Source organism: Chenopodium album, chromosome 11, assembly GCF_948465745.1.
Source record: "Chenopodium album chromosome 11, dcCheAlbu1.1, whole genome shotgun sequence".
NCBI lineage: Eukaryota > Viridiplantae > Streptophyta > Magnoliopsida > Caryophyllales > Amaranthaceae > Chenopodium > Chenopodium album.
In genome coordinates this window covers 9,471,910-9,495,165 of record NC_137844.1, presented here as the reverse complement: position 1 = coordinate 9,495,165, position 23,256 = coordinate 9,471,910, and the positions used below count along the sequence as shown (strand labels likewise).

Sequence of the window (23,256 nt, the reverse complement as noted above, 5' to 3'; positions counted from 1 at the left end):
TCGCTCGAGTCTAAAATTTTAGGACCCATGCTTTAAAGTATGGGTCAAGTGACTCAGATTTAAGCGGGTTTGGGTCGGATCTTGGACCCATTGCCATTCCTAGTTGCTACTTTAGTTGTACAAAATCATAGCAAAAATCACTTTTTTGTGATTTAATTTATGATTTTGCTATTTGATTAAAAAATAAAAAAAATTTGTTAGTCACATAGATAAACTAGACCTTCATCTTATCTAGAGTTAAGCATAAAGGAAGGACCTCCTACTTATTTTTTCACCTTTAAGGACATGTGGTTAGTTTTCCGATTAGTTAACCCACGTGAGCTCCAACCAAAAAGTGAAGTCCTTCAAATTGAAAACTTAAGTCCTTAAATACAAATGTTAAGTCCTTGGACACTACTAAAATTCGGCCAAATTGCGACCGTCTTTGACGGTCGCAGATTATAGTAAAAACGGTCGCAACTAATAATTGCGACCGTCAACGGTCGTAAGGTGATGGTCGTAATTCACCTGGTCGCAAAAATCATTATTGCGACTGTTTGGCGGTTGCAGATTTTTTGCGACAGTTTTTATTATTTTCAACGACTGTTTAGAAAACGGTCGCAAAAATTAAAAATTGGGACAGGTAATATCAGCGGTCGCAATTTTTAGAATTAGCGACCGCCATAAGCCGTCGCTAAAATTTTAAAAAAAAATAAAAAAAAAAAGAAAAATCACGCTACTGTACTACGCATCTAGCCTCACACCACTGAAACCACTTTTGCCCACTACCACTGCCAACCCAAACCACCTTTACCCACCACTTCTGCCCACCCTAACCACGAAAACCCACCGCCAACCCAAACCACCTTTACCCACCACAACTCCCCACCCTAACTAGTAAATCAATCGCCGTTCACCTGAAACCACCTCAGCCCAGCACCGCTCACCCGAAACCACCTCACCCCACCGCCGCCCACAAAATTAAAAAAAAAATTAAGAAAATTACCCACAAAATCAGAAATAAAATTATACAATAATTATGCAAATTACAAAAAATTACCCATAAATCAAAAATAAAACAATAACATAGATCTTTCAAAAATTATAAACTAAAATTACAATAAAACAACACAAATCAGAAATAAAACAATATTATAGATCTTTCAAAATTAAAAACTAAAATTACAATAAAACAATTGTACATAATCTGAAATTAGAAACAATAAATATAGATCAACAACATAACCTAAATTAAATATCAGATCTAGAAGTTTTTTTTAAAAAAAAAAAAATTATCAGATCTAGAAAACCTTGACTTCTCTTAGGCTCGTTCTTGTAACGGTGGAGGTCTTGTTACGGTGGAGCTTCCGATTGAGCCAAAGCTTGAATGAGCAGCGATTTTGGCTTCTTATTCTTCAATTCTCAAGTGCTTTGCTTCATTTTCAGCAGTGAAATTCAGAGAATTAGGAGATGAGAGTAAAAGAGGAGGGGCGTGAGAAGGATAGAGTGGAGATAAGGAAAATGGAGGAAGAGGATCGGCTGAGAAGAGAGAGAGAGAGGAAAAAGAAGAGGAAAGAAATCGGAGATGAAACAGAAGGAGAAGGGGAAGCAGATCAGGGAAAGAAGAAGAGGAAAGAGAGAGAGGGAAGAGGAAAGAGGCGTGAGAAGAAAGAGAGATGAAAAAATGAGAGAGGGAAAGTGGAGCGGCTGTACATAACATTAGGGTTAGGGTGTGTCCCTCTTTTATATTATCTTTTTTTAAAAAAAAAAAAACTTTTGCGACCGACCCTCAAACGGTCGCAATTGTAGAAATTTGCGACCGCTACTAACGGTCGCAACAGCATTATTTTTATTTTGAATAATTTTTGACATATATTTTATTTTAAATAATTATTTAAATACCTTTGCGACCGTTTTATGACCCAAAAACGGTCGCAAATCTGCGACCGCTTTAAAAACGGTCACAAATCTGCGAAAATTTGCGACCGTTTTCAAGACGGTCGTAGAAAAACGGTCGCAAATTGGCCAAATTTTAGTAGTGGGAGCATTTAAATTCATCAAAAACTTAATACTTTGGTTTCAATATATTGTAACTTTCAAGTTAATAATCCATGCGTGATTGAATTTAATCGAAATTAATTATATTTGACTCAAATTTTCAGCTGATTAATTTGCATTATTTTTTTGAGATGGAAAAATCAATTATAAATAAATAAAAAATTAGTACTAAGCAACACTCTCAAATATACACACAGATCCATCAAAACAACACTCAATTCAATCCAAAATTAACCTCAAAGTAATAACACGAATTTAAAAAATAAAATTTAATTTTCAAAATCAAAGAAAGAAATAGAATGTTAACCCATTACTAATTGAATCAAATTAAATAACAAAAACATAAACTAAAAAAAAAAATACAAATTTGAGTTTTAGATCCTATTGAAAACAAAATCAATATTGAACAAGAAAAACAAACCTCAAAATCGATCGAAGAAACCAAATTATGAAAAAACATAATACAAAAATTTCGACCTAAATTAAGATCGGATAAATAAAACTTGAACTAAATTGTACCAGTTATTGATTGAAGAAGAAGAACAAGGACCTCGACGACTACGCCTTTGAAAGTATTTATAAATCGAAAATTATAAATAAAAATAAAAAAATTCGAGGAAAAAAAAATAAACAGAGAAGAAGGGATTTAATTTGTAATTATATACCGTACAACATTTTAAAAATCATCAACGAACTTGAATCATACCACTACGGCACTACGTATAATTATTTTTTTTTCAATTAGTTTACAAACGGTCGAAAGAATTGCAAAGTTATTAATGAACATTGAAGAATCGAAGACGGGCAATAAATTTTGCTACCCATAAATAAAGCAATGAAAGATTGAAAGTTTAAATAAAGAAAAAAAAGTTGTGAATTAAAAATAAATAAAAAATAATAATAATAATAATAATAATAATAAAAACAGAGGAGAAGGAGTTTAGGAAGAGGAGAGAGAAATAGCGAGGAAGAAAAACGTAGGGTATATGTATTCAATTAACCAAGGCTTAACTTACTTTGGGTTAATTGTTGTTAATTGTTATCAAAAAAGTAAATGTTATGTCCTTAAAAAGGTGGAAAAAAAATTAAGAGGTACTTAACGGTGAAAAATATGAAAAACGAGAGGTCCTTCTTTTATGCTTAATTCATCTTATCTATGAACAAAATAAGACCAATCTCCAAATTCAAAAGTCAAAATTGGGCTAGTGTAGACCAAATGGTCCAAAGTAGATACTGAAGTAACTAACTAATTATGACCAGAATTAATTAATTAATTTTTTTTAAAGAAAACTACGATCAGAATTTATTTTTTATTTTTATTTTAAGAAAACTACGAGGTCTACGACCAGAATTACGGAGTAATTTATTTTTTTTTAAGAAAACTACGACCAGAATTAATTAATTATTTTTTTTAAAAGAAAACTACGATCAGAATTATTTAGTCACAGTTTCAGAGTGCTGGCAGTCTGGACTGAGGTTTGGAGGATTAGAGTTTGCCAATGCCATGACTTCGCCATGTAAGTACTAACACCAACAACACTTTTCAAATTTTTGTATTTTGCATTATTTTCCCTCCTCTTATAATTCTTCAGTTATCAATCACCTGCTTAAATAATTTCCTTAGCCTTTTTCCTTCGATCATTCTATAAAAGACAGTTGAAGATTTTTTTTTTTTTTTTTTTTTTTTTTTTTTTTTTTTTTTTGGGTTTAATGCTGTAGAATACTTAACAATAGTTAAAATTCTTCTATTTGGTTCTGTAAAAAAAATAAAATAAAATCTTCTATTAGGAGAAAGGGGGTTTGTTAATGGAACAAGTGTTCACTTTACCTTATTTTTGCTGAATTTAAATTATTTTTATTGAATTTAAATTATTTTTACTGAACTGAAATTATTTTTGTTTAACTGAAATTATTTTAGCTGAATCTCTATTATATTTCTTCTTTACATTTACTGTATTTTACCGATCTGAAATTTTTTTTACTGAACTAAAATTATTTTTGCTGAACTGAACTTATTTTTACGAAACTGAAATTATTTTTACTGAAATGAAATTAATTTTATTGAATATTATTTTTTTAAGGTGAAGTGAACAGGGCCTAATTTGGTCTAATTAATTTGTGTTGGAGTTACCAATGTCAAGATTGTCAACCATGTTATGTATAAGTCTTCAATTTGTGAGTTTTAGAGTGGAAACATTCTGTCACGTGGAAAGATTAAGATTTGTTGGGTATCTTTAGTATATTTACTATGATTAAATCGCCTATAATAAATTTTGATTGAAAGATTTGACATGTTAGCAATCCACTACCAGATATATTAACCAATTAGAATTATGAAGATTATTCACTCTATAATTATGTTAGGAAATACTCAATATGGGTATATCATTTTAAAACGTCCAAAATAATATACGAGACTAACAAAGTGAAACAGAGGGAGTTTTAAAAAACACTCAAAAGAATGAAAGATTACTTTAGGAGAGAGAAATCTAATGACCAGGTTATGGCCATGACCATTGGCGGGTGGGTAAACAATATGTATGTGCCATTTGTCATGGTATGAGTAGGCTGTCAGTTTTTATTTATCTTCTTAATAGGTGATGAATATTATGATCATAAAAAATTAGAGGGCAACTAATGGGTATACATGGGCATGGTGATTGGCATGGATGAGATGGAAGAGTGATATTAATAAAAAAAAGTTGATGACCATCATTGATTTGGGCAATCATTGGCTTTGCTCTTAGCATGTGCGGTTAATTAAGCAGTTTAACATAGCCGATTATATTAATTTAATTTTTTTTTTTATCTTTTTTAATTGATTAAATTAATAATTTCGGATAAGATTATAAGACAGTTATTTTGTGATAAATAACTGTCTTTTGGTAGAGTTAAATTTTCAGTTTTTATCTTCTGTTTCTCATTTTATTTCCACAAATTTCATGTCCATGGAGAATGTAAAATTATTCTGTGTTTTCATTCTAAGTAATAGGAGATTCCTGGGATAAATTAGCATAATTATTCCCAACAGCATTATATGGGAGGGCTAATATTATCCCAAGGACAAAGTAAACTCGTCCTATTTTGATTTTAGTTAGATTTCTTTTCCAGAAATTTCGTATTGATAATATTAACAAACCAGTAAGCCAATATTGGTGATAAATTGATAATAATTGAAGTATGTCTACCAATTGGCGAAATGAATTAGCAATGGTGTACCGAAACTTTACCAAAGTGGCAGGGTATTATTGGCATAAGTAAAAGAGAATTGGAATATTAGATTAGATTAGATTTTGAAATTTCTTTTGTGGCCTGGAACAATGCAATTATTTTTCAGGAGGCCTTTTTAATGGAATTGATTCATTGATAAAGGTTAGAATTGAGAATGTAGCATTAAGCATTTATATTGGGACCATGATATTTGAGTCTTAGAGGTTTTTAGTCATAATCAACATGATAACACTTGCTCAGTGTGATAGTTACTCTCACTTCTAAACTTTCTGACTCAAACTAGCTTGCTTTAAATATCTAAACCTTAAAGTACTGTGCCTCTCCAAAAGTTTATAGTTGTACATTTTACAAGGCTCTAAAAGGCTAGTTTCATACGCTTTTGGTTTACCTATTTCTAAATCAAAAGTATTTTTGTTTGTAGTTTAATAGTCGGTAAATAACATTTGTTTGTGTCTCAAAATTTGCAGGTACCATCCTGTTTACTCTTCTGCTATTCTTTGTTTGCTGTAGTGCTAGACGTACATATCTGTTTCCTAACAAAGAACATAAGACTCTGAAGCAGCCTTTGCAGACTTCGCGTCCTTACAACCTTGCACATCGAGGTTCCAATGGAGAATTACCCGAGGAAACTGCAGCTGCATATCTGGTGTGTCCATTCTTTATGGTTCTAGGGAACAAATCTCATCTCTTTCTCTTCTCATATTGTATGAATGATCATAAAACTTGGATAAGTGCTAGAATAGTTTCAAGGAGTTATGTGCTTGTTTAACCATATAGTTATCTAGTTGTCACAATTATGATTCCCTTTTAACAGGATGCAGCATTACTTTATTAGTGCAAATGTGCAATTAGAGCTCTTTAATATTAGATTCTCACTTGTGTGTTCAAATTCTCATTTTCACATCAAAAAGTTATGAATTTTTTTTTTGTCTAAATACTCGTCAATTAAGTCTGATGTACTAATATGAAATTGAAGTGATAATTTCAAAGATCTCATATCATCCAGATTCTTGGAAATCTTCATGCCCTTAAAACATCAGTATGTTTTCCATCAATGTAGATTGTGCTACCTTGTACTTTAGAGTTTAGACTGTTTGTAGCAATGGGTAAAGCAGGAGCTAACAGCTGGCTATTTTTGGCAGAGGTCTATAAAAGAAGGTGCAGACTTCATAGAAACAGACATTCTATCTTCCAAAGATGGTGTACTTGTATGTCACCATGATGTATATTTAGATAATACAACAAATATTGTCGAGCACAAGGAGTTTGCAGACCGCAAAAGGACCTATGAGGTCGAAGGACTTAATGTTACTAAGTTTTTCATTGGTGTGATACTCTGCCACTCTCAGCTTTTCTTATTCAATGTGATTCACGTCGTGCACTGTCAATCAATAAAGCCTTAATCTCATAAGTGGGGTTAGCTACATGTCGTGCACTGTGTTGTTAAAAATATTATGATATTGAATTATAAATTACTGTTCTGCTGACTTGATATCTTTTATTTATGTAGTTGATTTTACATGGAAGGAACTTCAAACTTTGAGAGTTAATCAGAGGTTCCCATTCAGGGATCAACAATATAATGGTGAGTTAGGTATTATAGTTTCTCTGATGATGTTTCAAGTACTTTCTTTGTCTTCCTGTGATTTGCCTTTGCTTTATTATCGACTTCTCTATCTTTCTTTCATATTATACTCAATGTACGTAATACAGGAAAGTTTCCTATTATTACTTTTGAAGAGTACATCTCCATTGCTCTCAATGCTTCCAGAGTTGTCGGGATATATCCAGAGATAAAAAATCCCATATTCATCAACAAACATGTAAGTTTCTCCAGTATAAATTTAATCAGTTGAAAATCATGCAAAGGGTTTTGATATGGATTTTAAATTTCTGCTGAAGTATCGTTGAGCATAATTTTGTATGTGACATGTCCTACCCTCTAGATTCGTTATACAAATATGTTTCTTTGTCTTAATTTGTGCTGAGGATGGATAATGAATTTGCTTTCTGCAGGTGAAGTGGCCAGATGGGAAGAAGTTTGAGGATGTTTTTGTAGACACTCTGAAGAAGTATGGTTACAATGGCTCATATTTATCTAAAGATTGGCTAAAACAGCCTTGTTTCATTCAATCATTTGCTCCATCATCAATTGTCTACATATCAAATAAGACAGACTTGCCCAAAATCTTCTTGATTGATAACACAACTTCGCGAACAGAAGATACTAACCAGGTTATAACCCTTCTTTCCATTTTCTTTTCCCTCTTTTGTTGGCGAGGGATAAATTCCCACCAACGTTTACCAGAATTTCTAAATTTAACAGAGTAGATTGATATGACATATTGCATTTGTTAAGATCCTTCTTGAACCTTGCTTATTAAATTTGTGCTGTAAATGCTCAACAGGAAAAGTGTTTGTACTATAATTTGTTAGATTCAAGAAATCATGAGATATATTGCCAGAATTTTTGGCTTATTTTTTTTGGCTTTCTGTGCTACAAATTCGATTGTATCTTATTTTACCACTTGGTTGGGAAAAATTCATATCTTTTTGTACAGAGTGAAAATGCACTTCTTAGGACAAGTACCTGAACATAGTGTCTTGTGATATAAATAACTACCAAGTTAAATTAAACAACGCACTTCGTACAAGATAACAAGACACTAGCTGTTGCTGTGAATTCTTTTTCATCAACTTGGTAGTTAGCGAATAGTTGCTTGTGTTGCTTCTTTAACTGCTAGCATATATTGTGGATCAATGCATGATCATTTATTTTCTGAGTAGTTTTCAAAATGTAATTGATGATTTGCAGACTTACTTTGAAGTCACTTCGAATGCCTACTTTGACTACATAAAAAAATACGTAGTTGGTATTGGGCCGGGGAAGGATACATTGGTTCCGGCAGTACACAATCATCTGCAACCCCCCACTGATCTGGTTGCCAGAGCACATGCTCATGGTCTTCAGGTGTGTAATCCTTCTTTTGATTTTCAACATCCAAATTTTCATATCCAGTAGCTTTTGGCATGAACATGTAACTTCATGTTGTTTAGCATGTTGTTTATGTGATGAAAGAGTTCTCAATTTGACTGATTTAAATGAAGAAGTTAATGAACACATGAAACCCTTTTAGTTGTGGTAATTTTTGGGCTGTTGACTTATTGGACTCACCTGGGAATATGAGATTTTGACGCACTTGTATGTAACCAAGTTAGGCCCTATTCTGATTTACTGAATTGAATTGAATTGAACAGAACTGAACTAAATTGTTTATGAGAGAAGGAAATTAGAAACTGATTAGAGCTGAACTGAACTAAACTGAAATTAAGCTGAAGAGAACATACACTTACTGTATATGTTTGGGGAACAAGCAAACAGCTATCTGATTTCAACCTCGAAACCTAATTGAATAAACATTTAGTGTGTACTTGTTCAGTTGCACAATCAAGGACTTTGTGCTAAGTTGTTTCCCATTGTTACATCCAGGTGCATCCTTATACCTTTCAGAATGAGTACCAATCCATTCATTTCGAGTTTCATCAAGATCCTTATATTGAATTTGACTTCTGGATAAACAAGATGGGGGTGGATGGCCTCTTCACTGATTTCACAGGAAGCCTTCATAACTTCCAAGAATGGACCGCTCCTCTCTCTCCGGGTATGGTGAAAAAACCATGATTAATAATATTACCATCGCGTTGCATGAGCTGAGGTTTCTACAAACAGCGGAACTAGTTATAGTTATTATTTGCGTTCTGCCACCATTCTTATATGATTGTGAATTATGTTCTTTTTTTCTTTATGTTTTGTCTCTATAATATAACAAGATTATGCTCCGGGCGATGCCCGGATTGTTTAATAAACTTTTTATCTAAGTATCAAAACTATTTAAATTATATAGTGGGCATTTAATGACTAACAATAATATTGGTGAAAATGTTCGATTTCAAAATTATATATGAAACAAATAGCAAAGTTAGATTGAAATATTAGAAATTTCTAAACATTAGCCAAAAATAAAATTTTTTTTAAAAAATTATTCTAAGCTCGTTGGGTTGACCCAAATCCGAAACTTTGGGCTAGAGTTGAAAATTCTTGACTCGTGACCTGAAGTGACCCAACTTGAAATGATCCGCTACATGACCCGATTGATACATACAGTAATAAAATCATATAGATTGTGAAGTATTTTATTTCAATCGAGTAGAACATATTAAAAATGATTGTTGTACGTTTTGAACTACTTCCTATGCTCCAAAAAAATATAATATAAAAATAAATTTATATGATAAATTATTTAATTGTTTTCTACGTGGCATGACAATGGAGAAAAAACGCTAAGTGTAATTGTCTCGTGGTCTGGCTAAACTTATAATTTATTTTGTACCTATGAAATATTGGTATTTTATTAGAAAAAAAAGCTCTAAACTAACAATTTTATCCTATAAATCTTTCCAATTTTTATTGAAAATAAAATTCTAAACTAACTTTTTTTATCCTACAAAATCTATCCAAGTTTTTATCCTAATAAAAAAGGGTAATGCTATACATAGCCTTTAGGAGTTAGGGCTATATATAAGTATTAAAAACACTCTTGGAAATTGTATAAAATTAGGAATTCATGACAAAAACACGCGTAGATCAGTGCAATTAGTGTGAATTTGTCATGATTCTCTAAATTTAAACGGTTTTCAAGAGTATTTTTAATGCTTATATGTAGCCCTAAAGGTTATGTGTAGCATTTTCCAATAAAAAAAATACAACTTTTTTATTCACAAAAATATATCCAAATAAATCTTACATGTCATATTTATTTTTAATTGTTGCCTATGTGGTGTGACACTTGGCAAAAAGTTAAAAAGTCAAATGTCGTTGTTTCGTGACCGGACTAAAAGTTTAGCTTTATGTATTAGTTATATGATTTCCACCGTTCCACGTCAACAGGAAAGCTATGTAGAAAACTAATACAAGTAAAGAAATTTGTTAATACTTGTATCTGGGAGCATTATACTTTTGTTTTTGTAGGAGTGTAGGACATCTACCATTTGTCAAATTGTCACCTTTCTTCCCTGACTCCAGAGGAGTCCAGGCCAAATAAAAGATTGGTGTCCTTTATGAAAAGAGAAGAAGGATAGTACTTGAACTTGGAAAACGAAAAGAGAATTTGTAGAAAGAATTAGTGCAGAGGGAGGGAAAAAGAACAACAAGGCCACAAGGGAAGAGCGAAAGTAACGGATTTGTTAAAAGGTTACTCTGTAAGTATGTATTGATGAAGTGGTACATTCTACTACATAGGTTTAAAAAAAAAAGACTGAAAATAAGTAAAATCATATCATATCTTTTTTATAGGGACACTACTGTGATATATTTTACTCCGTAGAAAATTGTATAAGTATCAATGTATGTTGGCTTCGTATGAAGTACATAAATATTCTATAAATTTTCGAAGGTTGAAGGTTGTGATAACAATCACATTGAACAAAACCTAATTGGGATGAAGATTGAACAGTACATTATTGAAAGGAGAAGATTGAATTTATACATATATATTGTACTCGTTTTTAGCTCTCTCTTTATTCTTTTTCGTTTGTCTCATTTATCTTTTTGCACGGTTTACCATGTACATATTCAAACAACAATATGCTAAATAACATCTTACGTACCATGAAAGTGAGAGGTAACTCAAGTGGTTAGAGCTCATCTTCCGATTCCAAGAGATCTTGCGATCGATTCTCATCACCTGCCGGCTCTCTAAACACCAAAAAACATATTACGTACTATAAGAAAATTTTGGGTGTACAACCTTCCCTTTAAAAGACATTTTTCAACATTCTAACTAGTGTGTACCCTGTACTCCATGTGTTGCCCTAAGTTGCTAGTTTGTGTACTTCTTGCTTTAATATGACAATAATGTTCGACTATTTGTATAGTTAGTGTGTGTAGTGGTTTGGGCGTTGTCTCGGATGTCACTTTTTTTTTTTTTTTTAATCATATGTATTTATATTCTAATCTTGTGAAAAATAAATGAATTATATTACCTCTATTTTAGTTAAATAAATGCAAGGAATATATGTGAAACTTAAAACATTAATAATAGTTGGTTGAGATGGTACATCTATTACCTATATGTATTGGATATTTGGGTTCAAATCTTGTTCGAGGCATATTTCATTTTGTTAAATGAAGTGGCTAGCTTACGTGGCGTATATACTTTGGATAATGACGTGACATTATGACATATACTTTGAAGAGTGTCACATGACACCGTTCAAGGAACGCCTTTTAGTATAGATTTGCTAGATTCACATCAATGTATCTATAATCTAAAAGACATATTTATATGATTGTTAACCGGGGTACCAACAACGACAACAAGAGCTTAGATTTTTACTTCATTCGTCCCATTTCAACTGCCAACGCCATATTGGCTAAAATTTCAAGAAAATAAGAAAGTTAAGACAATGAATATGGTTGTATGAAGTGAATTCCCATGGGAAATTACTTTATTAAAATTCCTAGGAATTTTTGTAAAAATAAAAATAAAAAAAAATAAAAAATAAAAAATCCTAGGAATTTACATAAATACGTTTGGTTGTCATGTGGGAATTTGTAATCCTAAAAATTGTGAATGACCAAGGGAGGGGTGGATAAGTAACTTCCCATGTTTTATGGGAAGTGAAAATTCCATAAATTGTGTTTTCCCCATTTTGTTTTTTATAAATAATGTCAACCAAACAACATTCCCAAAAGGAAATTCATGGGGATTTTAAGTGCCCATAAAAACTAAAGACAACCAAACAACACCTGAGTATATAAGCCCTGCGTTTTTCTTAAAAAGGAAAAAAGTATGGTTGTATGAGTGTTGCTTTGAAAGAAAAGGTAAAGAGAAAAAAATATGAAGTGCTAAAATGATCCATTAGTTTAGGACGATTAAAAACAGAAAAATGTGTCAATTAGGTTTTTTTCATCATTTTATTCTTATTAATATACTAATTTTTATTAATATTAAAGTCCGACCAAATAAAAAAAAAACGTAAAACGCACTAGACCATGCTAGAAAAATTCAAACCATTCAAGACTTAAACTATATGGACAACAACTAACCAGCAAGGTGGGTTGAGCACTCCAAGGCTAGGTTAGGGTGGGTCTTGGTTCGGGATTGGGTGATCCAAGACAAGCACTTGCTATGGTCCAAGTTTTGGGTTGGATTAAATTGGGTTAGAGTTGTGTTATAGGTGAATTGAGTTGTCCATATTTTGATTCTTTTTGAATGCCTAGTGATTGTTAATTAAATCTTATGTATGAACAATAATGAACTTTCAATATTTGGGTGGGTCAGCGGTAGGGTTGTGCAATTTAAAAATATATTTGGATTAGATTATCATATCATTTTCGCGATTGGCTCATAAGATTTTCTGAAAAAGGCGATTCACGTTCAATCCTGAAAATTGATATTTTTTTTTTTCGAAATTCAATTTGAAATGTGTAAATTCAAAAAACTAGATTGGGTACCCAAAAATTCGAATTGGATCGTCAAATTTTCAAATTGCATCAACTAGATCAAATATTTTTACTCAACCCTAGTCAACGGGTTAGATGGGTCGTGGATCGGGTTGTGCCAAGTTAGATTGGGGTAAATTGAAGTGGGTTGGAATACAAAAATTCAAACCACAGTCCACTATAAAATTAAAAATATACTTTGTACTACAATTTGTGTTGATTTATTTCCAAATTAAAATCAGTAATTAGATTAACTTTGGAAAATCAACGAATAAATCAAATTAGGGTTGGTTGTGTCCGATCCAACCAAAAAATTCAAATTAGAAAGACGAAGGAAAATTCAAAAAAAGGAACATAGGACACAAGAGTGACAAAAGTGCCAATATAAAAATCAATATAGATATAGATCATATAGTATAATCTTGAATATCCATTCATTCATAAATCATGATACGCTCCAACACTTGATGTGCCCCTCTTAAGGCAGTGACCAGACTGACCACTCACAAGTCACAATTGTATCACACGAGTATATCTTTATGCATTAATCCACCCATTTTTATATTATATTATGTAAATTTAAATCCAATTAAAGTTGACTAAAAATTCCTTATATCACTCCCCCACTTGTCCATTTCAAATTACATTTATACCCATAATGGGTCAAACGTGTTCTGACCTAATCCCCATTTTCTAAAAATACCCTTCAATCCAACCCTGTTTTATTCAAACTATGAAGGGCATATTCGTCTTTTTACTACCATTCAAAATTCTCTCAGAATCCCGCTCATGATTTCAAATTTTCAAGAAAAATTAAAAAATGAGAAATTTGTCTGCAAATTCACAAAACCCTTCACCATAAAACCTGCTTCTCTTCCTCATTTTGAACTTCGCCATTTTCTCTCTCCTACTTTCTCTCTCTACCCTTTGCTCAACTCAGTTTTCTCCCTTCTTCATCATCTCCTCCTCAAAAATTACAGTTCTTATTCTTATTTACTGGAGGAATTTCATTGGGTATGTTTCGTTTTGTTAATTTAATCGACAATTTTAATTTATTTTATTGGGTTTTCGGTTTAATTCGAAGTTTTTTGTTGATAATTTATCTGGGTATGTAATTTTATGCGTTTTAATTGATGACGATTGTGATTATCATCTGGGTTTGAGTGTATGTCAATGCATTTGTTGAAATTGGTGAGTTTATTTATCTGGGTTTTCAATTTGTTAGCATTTTACGACGAAAATTTATTTGGGCATTTCTCATTTTGTTTTCTAACCAATAATTATTTGTCTGAGCTCAAATTTCTGTAAAAACATTTGTTTGAATTTATGGGTTTCTTTAAGCTTATTTTATTAATCTGGGTTTCAATTTTATGGGCCAAATTTTGGGGTAAATATGAAATTTATTTCTAGGTGTTTGTTGCTTTGATTCTTTAATCATCACTGATCATTTGCGTTTCTAATTAATTTAACCAACTTTTCAATAATAACTGGGTTATCTTGAATTATCGATCAGTATTTTCATTTTTAATTCAATTAATTTGCTGAAGAAATGGGGTTTTTTTTTTTTTGCTGAATTGAAATGTGAGAATCAGTTCTTGGTGTCTTTAATGCACATTTCTTCAAATTTGGCTCACTTAATTGATTCAAATTCCATCATAAACCTGCGTTTTATGTTTCAAATGATAGTCAATTGTAATTAATTTCAGCTTGGATTGCAAAAAATGCAGGAATTCAAGCATAAAAAAATGCCTACACCATCAAGAGATAGATTAGCAAGACCTGTGGATATATCTGCCCTGTACCGGGGAGCTGCCCGGCGAGTTGATCTTATTGTCGATCAACCCGGGCTTACTTGGACAGGGTTATCTGGAGACGGGCCTCGAAATGTTTCAGGTGGTGGTAGTGTATCGGGTCGAAGAGCTGGGATTGGGCGAGGCTGGTATACACAGAGGCAACTGCAGACAGGCCAGGAAAACAGAACTCCGAGGATGATGGCTGGACGACGTTATGGCGGTGCCCGAGGCAGGGGAAGTAGGTTGCCTTCATGGTATCCAAGAACCCCTTTAAGAGATATCACTGCTATTGTGAGGGTAATGATTCTTACCCATGTATTGTATAATCTTTTTCAGTGTAATTTTGGTTTAATTAATGATATTCGACATCTTTTCTGATTATTTTTTTAATGTGTATTAGTATTGTTACATGTAGGTATGATTAGATTGCATTTTGTTTTATGAACTATGATGTTGAAATGATGGGATTTAAAGCTGATTCTGAAAAATTAGTTGTTATATCTTTATTGAAATTAATTTATGTGGGACATTAGTATATGTGATTACTGATTAGTAAAGTGGAACACTAGAACTTTTTACTGTATCATTCAAACTGCAATAATTTGTATAGAATGGTTACTATAGATATGATGTGCCAATTTTGGATGTATTTGAATTGATGTCGGCTAATAGTTCAACACTTAAGAGTGGCTTACTTTAAACTTTACATTGGAATCTAGAGAAATCAGTTGAAGATAAATGTTTGATCTGTCATGCTTACTTTTAAGTGTCACGAGCAATGTGGCTTGAATGTCACTCATTGGACACGTTTTTTCTCTTGCCACATTCGAGTGATTAGGCATTTAGTTGCACAAGCTTAATTACTCGAAGTAGCAGGTGCTGTGTTATGTATTAGTATGTTTACTGCTACATCTGTGAACCAATACTTGCATTGTTCCTGATGTACACAGGCCATTGAGAGGAGGAGAGCTGAGCTGAATCGAACCACTGAAGCTACTGAAGAGCAGACAAATACAGAGACTGCAACGGCACCAAATGCTGAGCCTGAGCAAGAAATTGGCTCCCAAACGCCCCTCCCTACCATTTCAGTAAAGCCTCAACCTTCACCAGCCACTAAAGTATGGCTGATCACACCTAGGAATGCTGATAACAACGAGACAGGTTCTGATTTCATGACCCCACAGAAAAGACTTCTACATTCGATTGAAAAGGTGAGAGAAGTTTGGCTGGAAGATCGAAAAAAACTAGAGAAGACACCTGCTGCCAAGAGGGCAGAACGAGAAAAGAAGGTGCGTACATTGATGTCAATGAGATGACCCATGGAGTAAGCCCAGATGGGAAGGGAGTTTTGTGCACTTTCAAGTTTAGAGTGATGGGAACGAGTTGAAAGGAGGAGAATGGCCATAGGCGATCATCTTCTGATGATCCCATATCCTAAGGCGATCATCTACTGATGATTCCATATCCTAATACTACTACTATCCTTCAGCTATGCTTGTGCTATCGCTCACAGCAACTAGTTTAGCTATACTTGCAGCTATCTTTCACCTCATGTAGTTTACCAGCTATGCTTGTAGCTGTGGTAGGCAGCATCTAAGCTTAGCTATGATTTAGCTATCATTACTGACATTTACTGCACTTCACTTCTAGTGAAGTTCAGAAGCAAACTATTACTGCTAGGTAAATACTAGTATTAGCTGTTAGCCTCTGCTGACATTGTAGTGTAAGATGCGCGGCAAATTTTGCATTTTTGGCAGCTTAGTTGTTGCATAACAGCAATGCTTGTTGCTTTAGGAATAGAGGAAACTGGAGCACTCCTTGTAAATGAGAGGTCGGATTAGATTTTGTTTCATCTGATAACATTGTAAAGATTGGTTCTTAGTATAATTGAAGGAAAAAATTCATGTATTTCTCTGAGTTTCTGCCCTTCATATTCTACCTTGTAAGTTGGTGGCCTTGATGGCTTGAAGCACAATGTTGTGGACTGGCAAAGGACAAAGGTACACTTACGTGGAGTTTTACTAGAAAACTGATTCTGGTAAATGGTTTTTTTTTTTTTTTTTTTTTTTTTTTTTTTTTTTGCCTTCAGGTTTCAAGATTAAAGGGTGCATACTTGCAAGACTAGAGTCGGCCAACTACCTTCATTGCCATATTGGCTGTCCCGTGTGAGTATGCAACCTATGGACATCATTGGGGCGGAGGGGATTATAATCTGAACGATGTGGCGTTGTGCTCCCAATACCATTTTTATCTCAGCCCTACTGGGTACAAAACAAAATTTATCGTCACTCCCTCTACTCATTTGTGTATCCATATCCATTTAATACTTATCTTACTCGTCCTACCACCTACTTTATACCTTCTTAATTTCGCTTCCCATGTTAAAAACTGTAAATGATATGAGTATTTTATAATAACAAAATATATAATTCCGGTACCAATATAGTTGAAATCAAAGAGGATTTAAAAGGTGGATCAACTCCCATTGATTCGGAAAGGGGCCAGGACAAATTAAAAGGCAGATGAAGGTGCATGACCTAGCATGATCATTTGCTGTTTTTACGTGATTGTATTATCATGTTCTGGTGTTTAGAAACAGGTTAGAGAATGTTGCAAAGCTTTTACGTACTACAATTAGATAAAGGTGAGAAATGCTTAAGCTAAATCATTTGTACACATTCACTTACAAAAATAATCTGCATCGATCCTACTTCTTTGCTCACAAGTCCCAACATAGTCAGTCACTTCAGTCCAAGAAAAAAGTGAAACAGAAAAATCTAACATAGTTGGAGTCTAATGATGCATGTCACTAAATTTAACCCGGAAGAGGAGGTCCATTTGTCCATATCTAAGGATATCATTGATATTGCAAAGCCCCTTAATCAACATGTACATATTTACAAAAAGTTGAAATTATTAAAACTAATTAATATAGGACTAATATTTTTATAGTGGGATCGTATTATATACTCCTTAACTAATATATTACACAAGTACTATATAATTTTTTTAATTAATTTTTACGATGGATACGATCATGTATTTAGGTAAGTAAAATTACTAAAATGAGCAAAAATTAAGAGGAGCTTTACTCCTAATTCATAGCCAATAAATTACTATATTCATAGCGACTTACGCATAATTTCTTTCCATAAATCCTAATACGGTTGTAAATAATCAAGATTATATAAACTGTTAAATAACTTTAAAGAAGTTGGATAGTGGTGAAATTCAAGAAATTTCTACACTAATGGAGTTTAGTCACCCTCCTGTGAAAGGGCATGATAGGTGTGAAACAACTCCAGATTTAATGCAAGAAGATCCAACCTTAGGTATAACATCATGTCTCGCCGGATATACTTGGTTTCCTAATCGAATCGCAATAAGTTGCATGGTCCGACCCCTAATGTTCTATCGTGTAATCTTGCTTTCTTTCTTTAGTTTAGGTTGTAAATCTTGCTTTTCATTTAGAGTACTCTTAGTCAAAAAAAAAGGAAGAAAAAAAAAACTGTTAAATAAATTTAGTACATTTTACCAACAAATAACAGCCCGTCTAGCTCAGTTGGTAGAGCGCAAGGCTCTTAACCTTGTGGTCGTGGGTTCGAGCCCCACGGTGGGCGTTTCCAATTTTTGCGGTCTGATTTGCATAAAGTTGTTAGTTAAACTTCTATGTTTTGATGCTGGTAATGACAACATATCCACATAATGCATAATCATGGATTTTTGTACAGTTTTTCAGCTTTACAGCACCCCAAATATACTTGTGCAGTTGCTCATTCCTTCATTTTACTCTTTATTTCGAAAAAAAGGCACAAAAAAGTTGCTGCATTATGTAAGAAAAATATGCTAAGTGAGCATAAAATTCATCTCTCAACAACAACAAACAATGATCATACAAGCTTGTAAAGGAACTTGAGATGTACGATGACAGATTGGAAAGAGGAATTAAAAGGCAGATCGACTCCTTTGATTCAAGAAGGGGCCGGGACAAATCAAAAGGCAGATGAAGGTGCATGGTCTAGCTTGATCATCTGATGTTTTTATGTGACTGATAATCATTTTTCTGATGTTTAGAAACAGGTTAGGGGAATGTTGTGCGACTTTTACATACTACAATTAGATAAAGGTAAGATCTGCTCAAGCTAAATCATTTGTACACATTCACTTACAGAAAAAATTATCTGCATCCTACTTCTGTGCTCACAACACTGTCACTTGAGTCCAAGAAAAAAGTGAAACAGAGAAGTCTTACACAGTCACACAGGTGCACAACGATTCCTTAGAATCCGTCTTTAACATGTTCATTTTGTTACTTGATGAAGAAATCAACTTAAAATAATCATCCAGACACACCCAGGATCTAGTTAATTTGTTGTAAGAAAATTCAAGGCTAAACATACAATGTTTAATGTAATCTGGAAAAGTATGATCATGTCACTAAATCAAAAACGAGTCTTATCTATTGTAAGCTTAAGCCTTAACTTCCTCCAGGAAGTGGTGATAAAATCAAACAAAAGAGGAGGTCCATATTAAGGATATCATTGATATTGCAAAGCACCTTTATAAACATAAACTTAGTAAAAATACTGAAATGCCGTCATATGGACTAGGCTATGCTCAAAGCTAGACCATAAACCTTGACACAGTCAAGGGAACAATGTGATCAGCGCAAAACATGTAGACACTAAAGATAGGAGTTCTGCCATCTGATTCTCCTTCCTGAATCAGCTCAAAAACACAAACATCATGGTGGCAAGGATGAAAGTACGGCCTTTGCATGAGGAACAAAATAATAATGCAAGTATAATCCTCTCAAGTCAAAACACATCTACACATGCTCAATTGTTTACAAGTCAAAAATAAGATGTTCAAAAGTAGACGTCATTCAGTTCATGAAGTGTTGGGCTGAGAAAGAGATATTTTGGTTTAGGAGGTGAAGGTAATGAAGATCTAGGAGGTGAGGGCATCAAAATGGTAGGAGGCAATTAATTGAATAGACAGAGGTGCTGTCACAGGAGTTCTGGTGATTGCAAGAGAAGAAGGAATAGCAGGGCAGGCTGTAGTGCAAAAGGATTTTAGTGATTTCAGGGGATATAGAACTTATGAGCTCATTGCAGTACAACTATTTATGGTAATTTGTTAATTCTAGTCTGATTTTACTTCTCAGTATTCATTGGCTTGCCTTATTACAAAGAGGAGGTACATATCCAAAGGTACCAGTAAGCTGAGGTTCTGAAACCCTTCATAAACACAACACTAGTAGAAATACTGAAATACACACAATTAGATAGAGTATTCATGAATACACTGCTCAAAGTTTTAGCAGAACAAAGGGTGATAGGAGCTTGCATTGTTTTCCTTGGAGCTAGACCATACGCGTTGACACAGTCAAGGGAACAATGTGGTCAACAGTGCGAAATATGTGGACATTGAAGATGGGAATTCTAACATTATCTAATTTCCCCTTCTGAATCAGCTCAAAGACACAAGTATCATGCTCCTCCAAGTTGTTTTCCAGCACAAATAACGGCCACTTTGATCTGAGTTGGCATTGTATAGATCCTCCTTTTGTCCATCTGCATCCGACTCTCCAACTTCCCTTTGTAGAGCCTGGGACACGCAGCTCCACCTCGTGAGACTCTTTGATCATATGCTTATTTGCCCATACCTTTGGGATTGTCTGCAAACAAACAAACAAACAAATTCATATTGAAACAGACAAGAAATTCTACAAATTTTGCACATAGTATAAAGGAAGACAAACCAGATAAAATCCCCTGTAAACATGTGTAGGCAGCATGGTTATCTGAAACATAGGTAACACTCTCTTATTATCCTTCATGTTGCGCCTATAACTCTCAGCCATCTTGGAAGCTCTTTGCTTTTCTCCATGTTTAAGATCCCGCCTATTCGATATGAAGTACTTTTGGCTTTGAGGAAGTTTACCTGCACCATGGTCATCAAGTTATAATACAGTACTACATATATGAATACATATACAAACTCGAATGAGAAATGACTAGTTTGTATTACCTTCACTTGAGCTTCCTCTTCTCTCCCTCTTTTCTTCCGTTACATGGCTTACATCCTCAGTCTCTTCTTCGCCTTCCTCCCACAAAGATTTATCCTCTGATGATGAGTCACAAATCTCAATTTCTTCTTTAACCACACTACCATGGTTGTTGATGTGGAGAGTACTTGTACAAGAAGATCTTCTTGAGCTTGAATTGGAATTAATGGAAAAGTAACAACCCTCTTTCTCGCAACCACTCTTGTCAAACACTGACACCTCAAACGAGGAGTCTCCAACAAAACGGAACACTAAGAAGTCATTTGTTTCCACTCCGTTGTCACGAACAAACTGTTTCCACCCATCTGAAAACACCATTTGTCTTTCATTATATGTACTCGAGAGTCTGATTTTCCATTTGTGTTTACTTGGCCCTATAAGTGTACACCAGGGGGAGAGTTTCTCCTTGAAACACTCCATGAACTTCTGAGGAATATTCTGCAAGAAATGTTCACCAAAAAATACAATCAAGTGAGCTAATATTTATAATATAAGTATGTATAACATTTTTACCTACCATTTGGTGCTCAAAATCGCCATACATGACCTTGAAGAATTGGTGTTTTGTTGCAGGAAGTTCAGACCAATAACTATAATTCTCCGCAATTTTACAGCCTTCGCATTTCCTCCCCATAACTGCAGTGATAAATTTAGGCGACACCATAATACTGAAATTTAGGCATTATTCATGTTTCCATATTATATGTCAGAATTTAACTCCAACTCTTGAAGAATTGGTGCTAAATTGTAGGGAATTCAGAACAATATTTCTAAATTTACTGCTTCACAACTAGTGCATTTTTCTGCAATGATGAATTTATGTAACATCACTTATATAATGACTAATAACATAGAATTTATGCATCCAAATCCATAAAATCAACTATTTGATTTGAAGCCATGCCAAAGGTCTATGCAAAATACTATATAAACACTAGACTGCTAGATGTTTACAATCTAATAGGTAATTTTCTGATCTTCTGATTTTATTTTCCTTCAGTCATACAGTAAATATTAATTAGGCTCAATTTCAGGTTTCCATATATTCTTTTCAGGTTTTGACGACTGTCAGCTGATTGTAACATCCTAATGGGGGTCTGCGACGTGATGTCTCCACACCCTTCACCAGTGGCAGCTCCACCAGAATCTCATGATCAGCGGGGGCCTAGTCCCCTGCACCAGTTTAGGCACACAACTTGAACCTGCATACAGCTTGCTCCACTGACTCATGCCTCAGCAAATCAACAATCCTAGGACTTGTTTTTTCATTATATTTTGCTTTGATTTATTGAAAGTTTAAATTAAACACTATGTAAATAAATAAATAAATAAATAAAATCATATTTTTGGTTACAATCTAGCCAATTAATCCAAATATGAACTTTAATTTGAGATGTTGAAATATTATGTTGGTTATAATTTGTATCAACTTTCTGTTGATATGTCACTCTTAATTTATCATTTTTTTTTTTCTTTTCAAGAATCTTAATTTATGATGTTTTGTAGACAAATATTATAAATTTAATCACTATTTTCTTAGTTCCTTTTCACAAAATATATACTACCTCCGATTTTTTTTTAGTTGCAACTTTGGGGTATTATTAGTTGCAACTAAAAAAAATCGGAGGTAGTAAATAAATAAAATACTTTACAGGTTCCATTACAAGTGAGAAATAATAATGCAAAATAACTATAAATACTAAATGAAAAAAGCATAAAACTATATTGTAAATGTAATAATGTAACCAAATCTTTTCACTCAACAATACCTCCTACAAATAAAAACAATGGTACGTAAAAATGGCATACCTTTTATCCTCTCAGTGCAAGAGCAACACAATGTTAAACAGCCCCTGATCACTGGTGACTGGTGGCAGAACTGCGGAATTCTATCGTTCAAGGAGGATGTCAGGAAGATCAAGTGTGAGATTATTTGAAAGGAGATCAGAGGCAGAGGAATGCAGTTGAAGATGGTTCTTGAAAAGAGTAAAGGGTGTGACAAATAAGGGTCTCTATTGATGTATTTGTGGAATATTATTGAGCCATGGAACACCAAATTTGTGTGCAATGGTCCAGCATCAAAATTATATGATAATGTATATCACATGACCAAGCAAATAGGGGCAGACATGATGACTGCAAACATTCCTCATTTTAGTAATTATATGCTTCATTTTTGTCCTATATTCATATATCTTTTTAAGAACACAACCGTACTTTGAACAAGATTAAAGTGGTAATAATACTATGGGGTTAATCTGAGTCATCTCATACAACTTTTAATTCCTTTAAGTTAACTACCACTCGTGTTCTTAAAAGCCTGATCAGATTAATTATGAACGATAAAAGGTACGGACAAAGATAAAATGTATATAACTATATAAGGCCACAGATTAAGACAGTGAAATTAGGCATTATATTGCCGTGAGATAAAATGGTCACACTCGTCTCTGTAGAAAAATACATATGTGTTTTTATGCAAACCGCTAAGATTCCAAAGACATACAGTGATGAGCTAGAGCATTTAACACATCAATTGCTCTGCTTTCTTCAAAAAAAAACTCGTGCATTGAGAACATCAATTTCTCTGCTTCCTCTAATAAACTGAAGCATATTACACA

The 23,256-nt window shown here is 33.5% G+C and overlaps 2 protein-coding genes and 1 non-coding gene across 3 annotated transcripts; all 3 read left to right on the top strand.

Annotated features, from left to right (window-relative positions):
- Positions 1–3,394: 3,394 nt before the first annotated feature.
- Positions 3,395–9,168, top strand: LOC145568512 (glycerophosphodiester phosphodiesterase GDPD6-like). Its single transcript, XM_081627937.1, has 8 exons — positions 3,395–3,554; positions 5,736–5,914; positions 6,411–6,594; positions 6,779–6,853; positions 6,982–7,091; positions 7,285–7,503; positions 8,084–8,239; positions 8,759–9,168. The coding sequence occupies exons 1-8, from the start codon at positions 3,542–3,544 to the stop codon at positions 8,948–8,950; spliced, it is 1,128 nt and encodes a 375-aa protein (XP_081484063.1). The 5' UTR covers positions 3,395–3,541; the 3' UTR covers positions 8,951–9,168.
- A 4,470-nt stretch (positions 9,169–13,638) lies between these two features.
- On the top strand, positions 13,639–16,547 carry LOC145568511 (protein POLYCHOME-like). Its single transcript, XM_081627936.1, has 3 exons — positions 13,639–13,786; positions 14,500–14,862; positions 15,516–16,547. Exons 2-3 carry the CDS (start codon positions 14,518–14,520, stop codon positions 15,879–15,881), a joined length of 711 nt encoding a protein of 236 aa, XP_081484062.1. The 5' UTR covers positions 13,639–13,786; positions 14,500–14,517; the 3' UTR covers positions 15,882–16,547.
- A 1,565-nt stretch (positions 16,548–18,112) lies between these two features.
- Positions 18,113–18,185, top strand: TRNAK-CUU (transfer RNA lysine (anticodon CUU)). The gene has a single exon. It is a non-coding gene; the product is annotated as a tRNA-Lys (tRNA).
- The last annotated feature ends 5,071 nt before the right edge of the window (positions 18,186–23,256 follow it).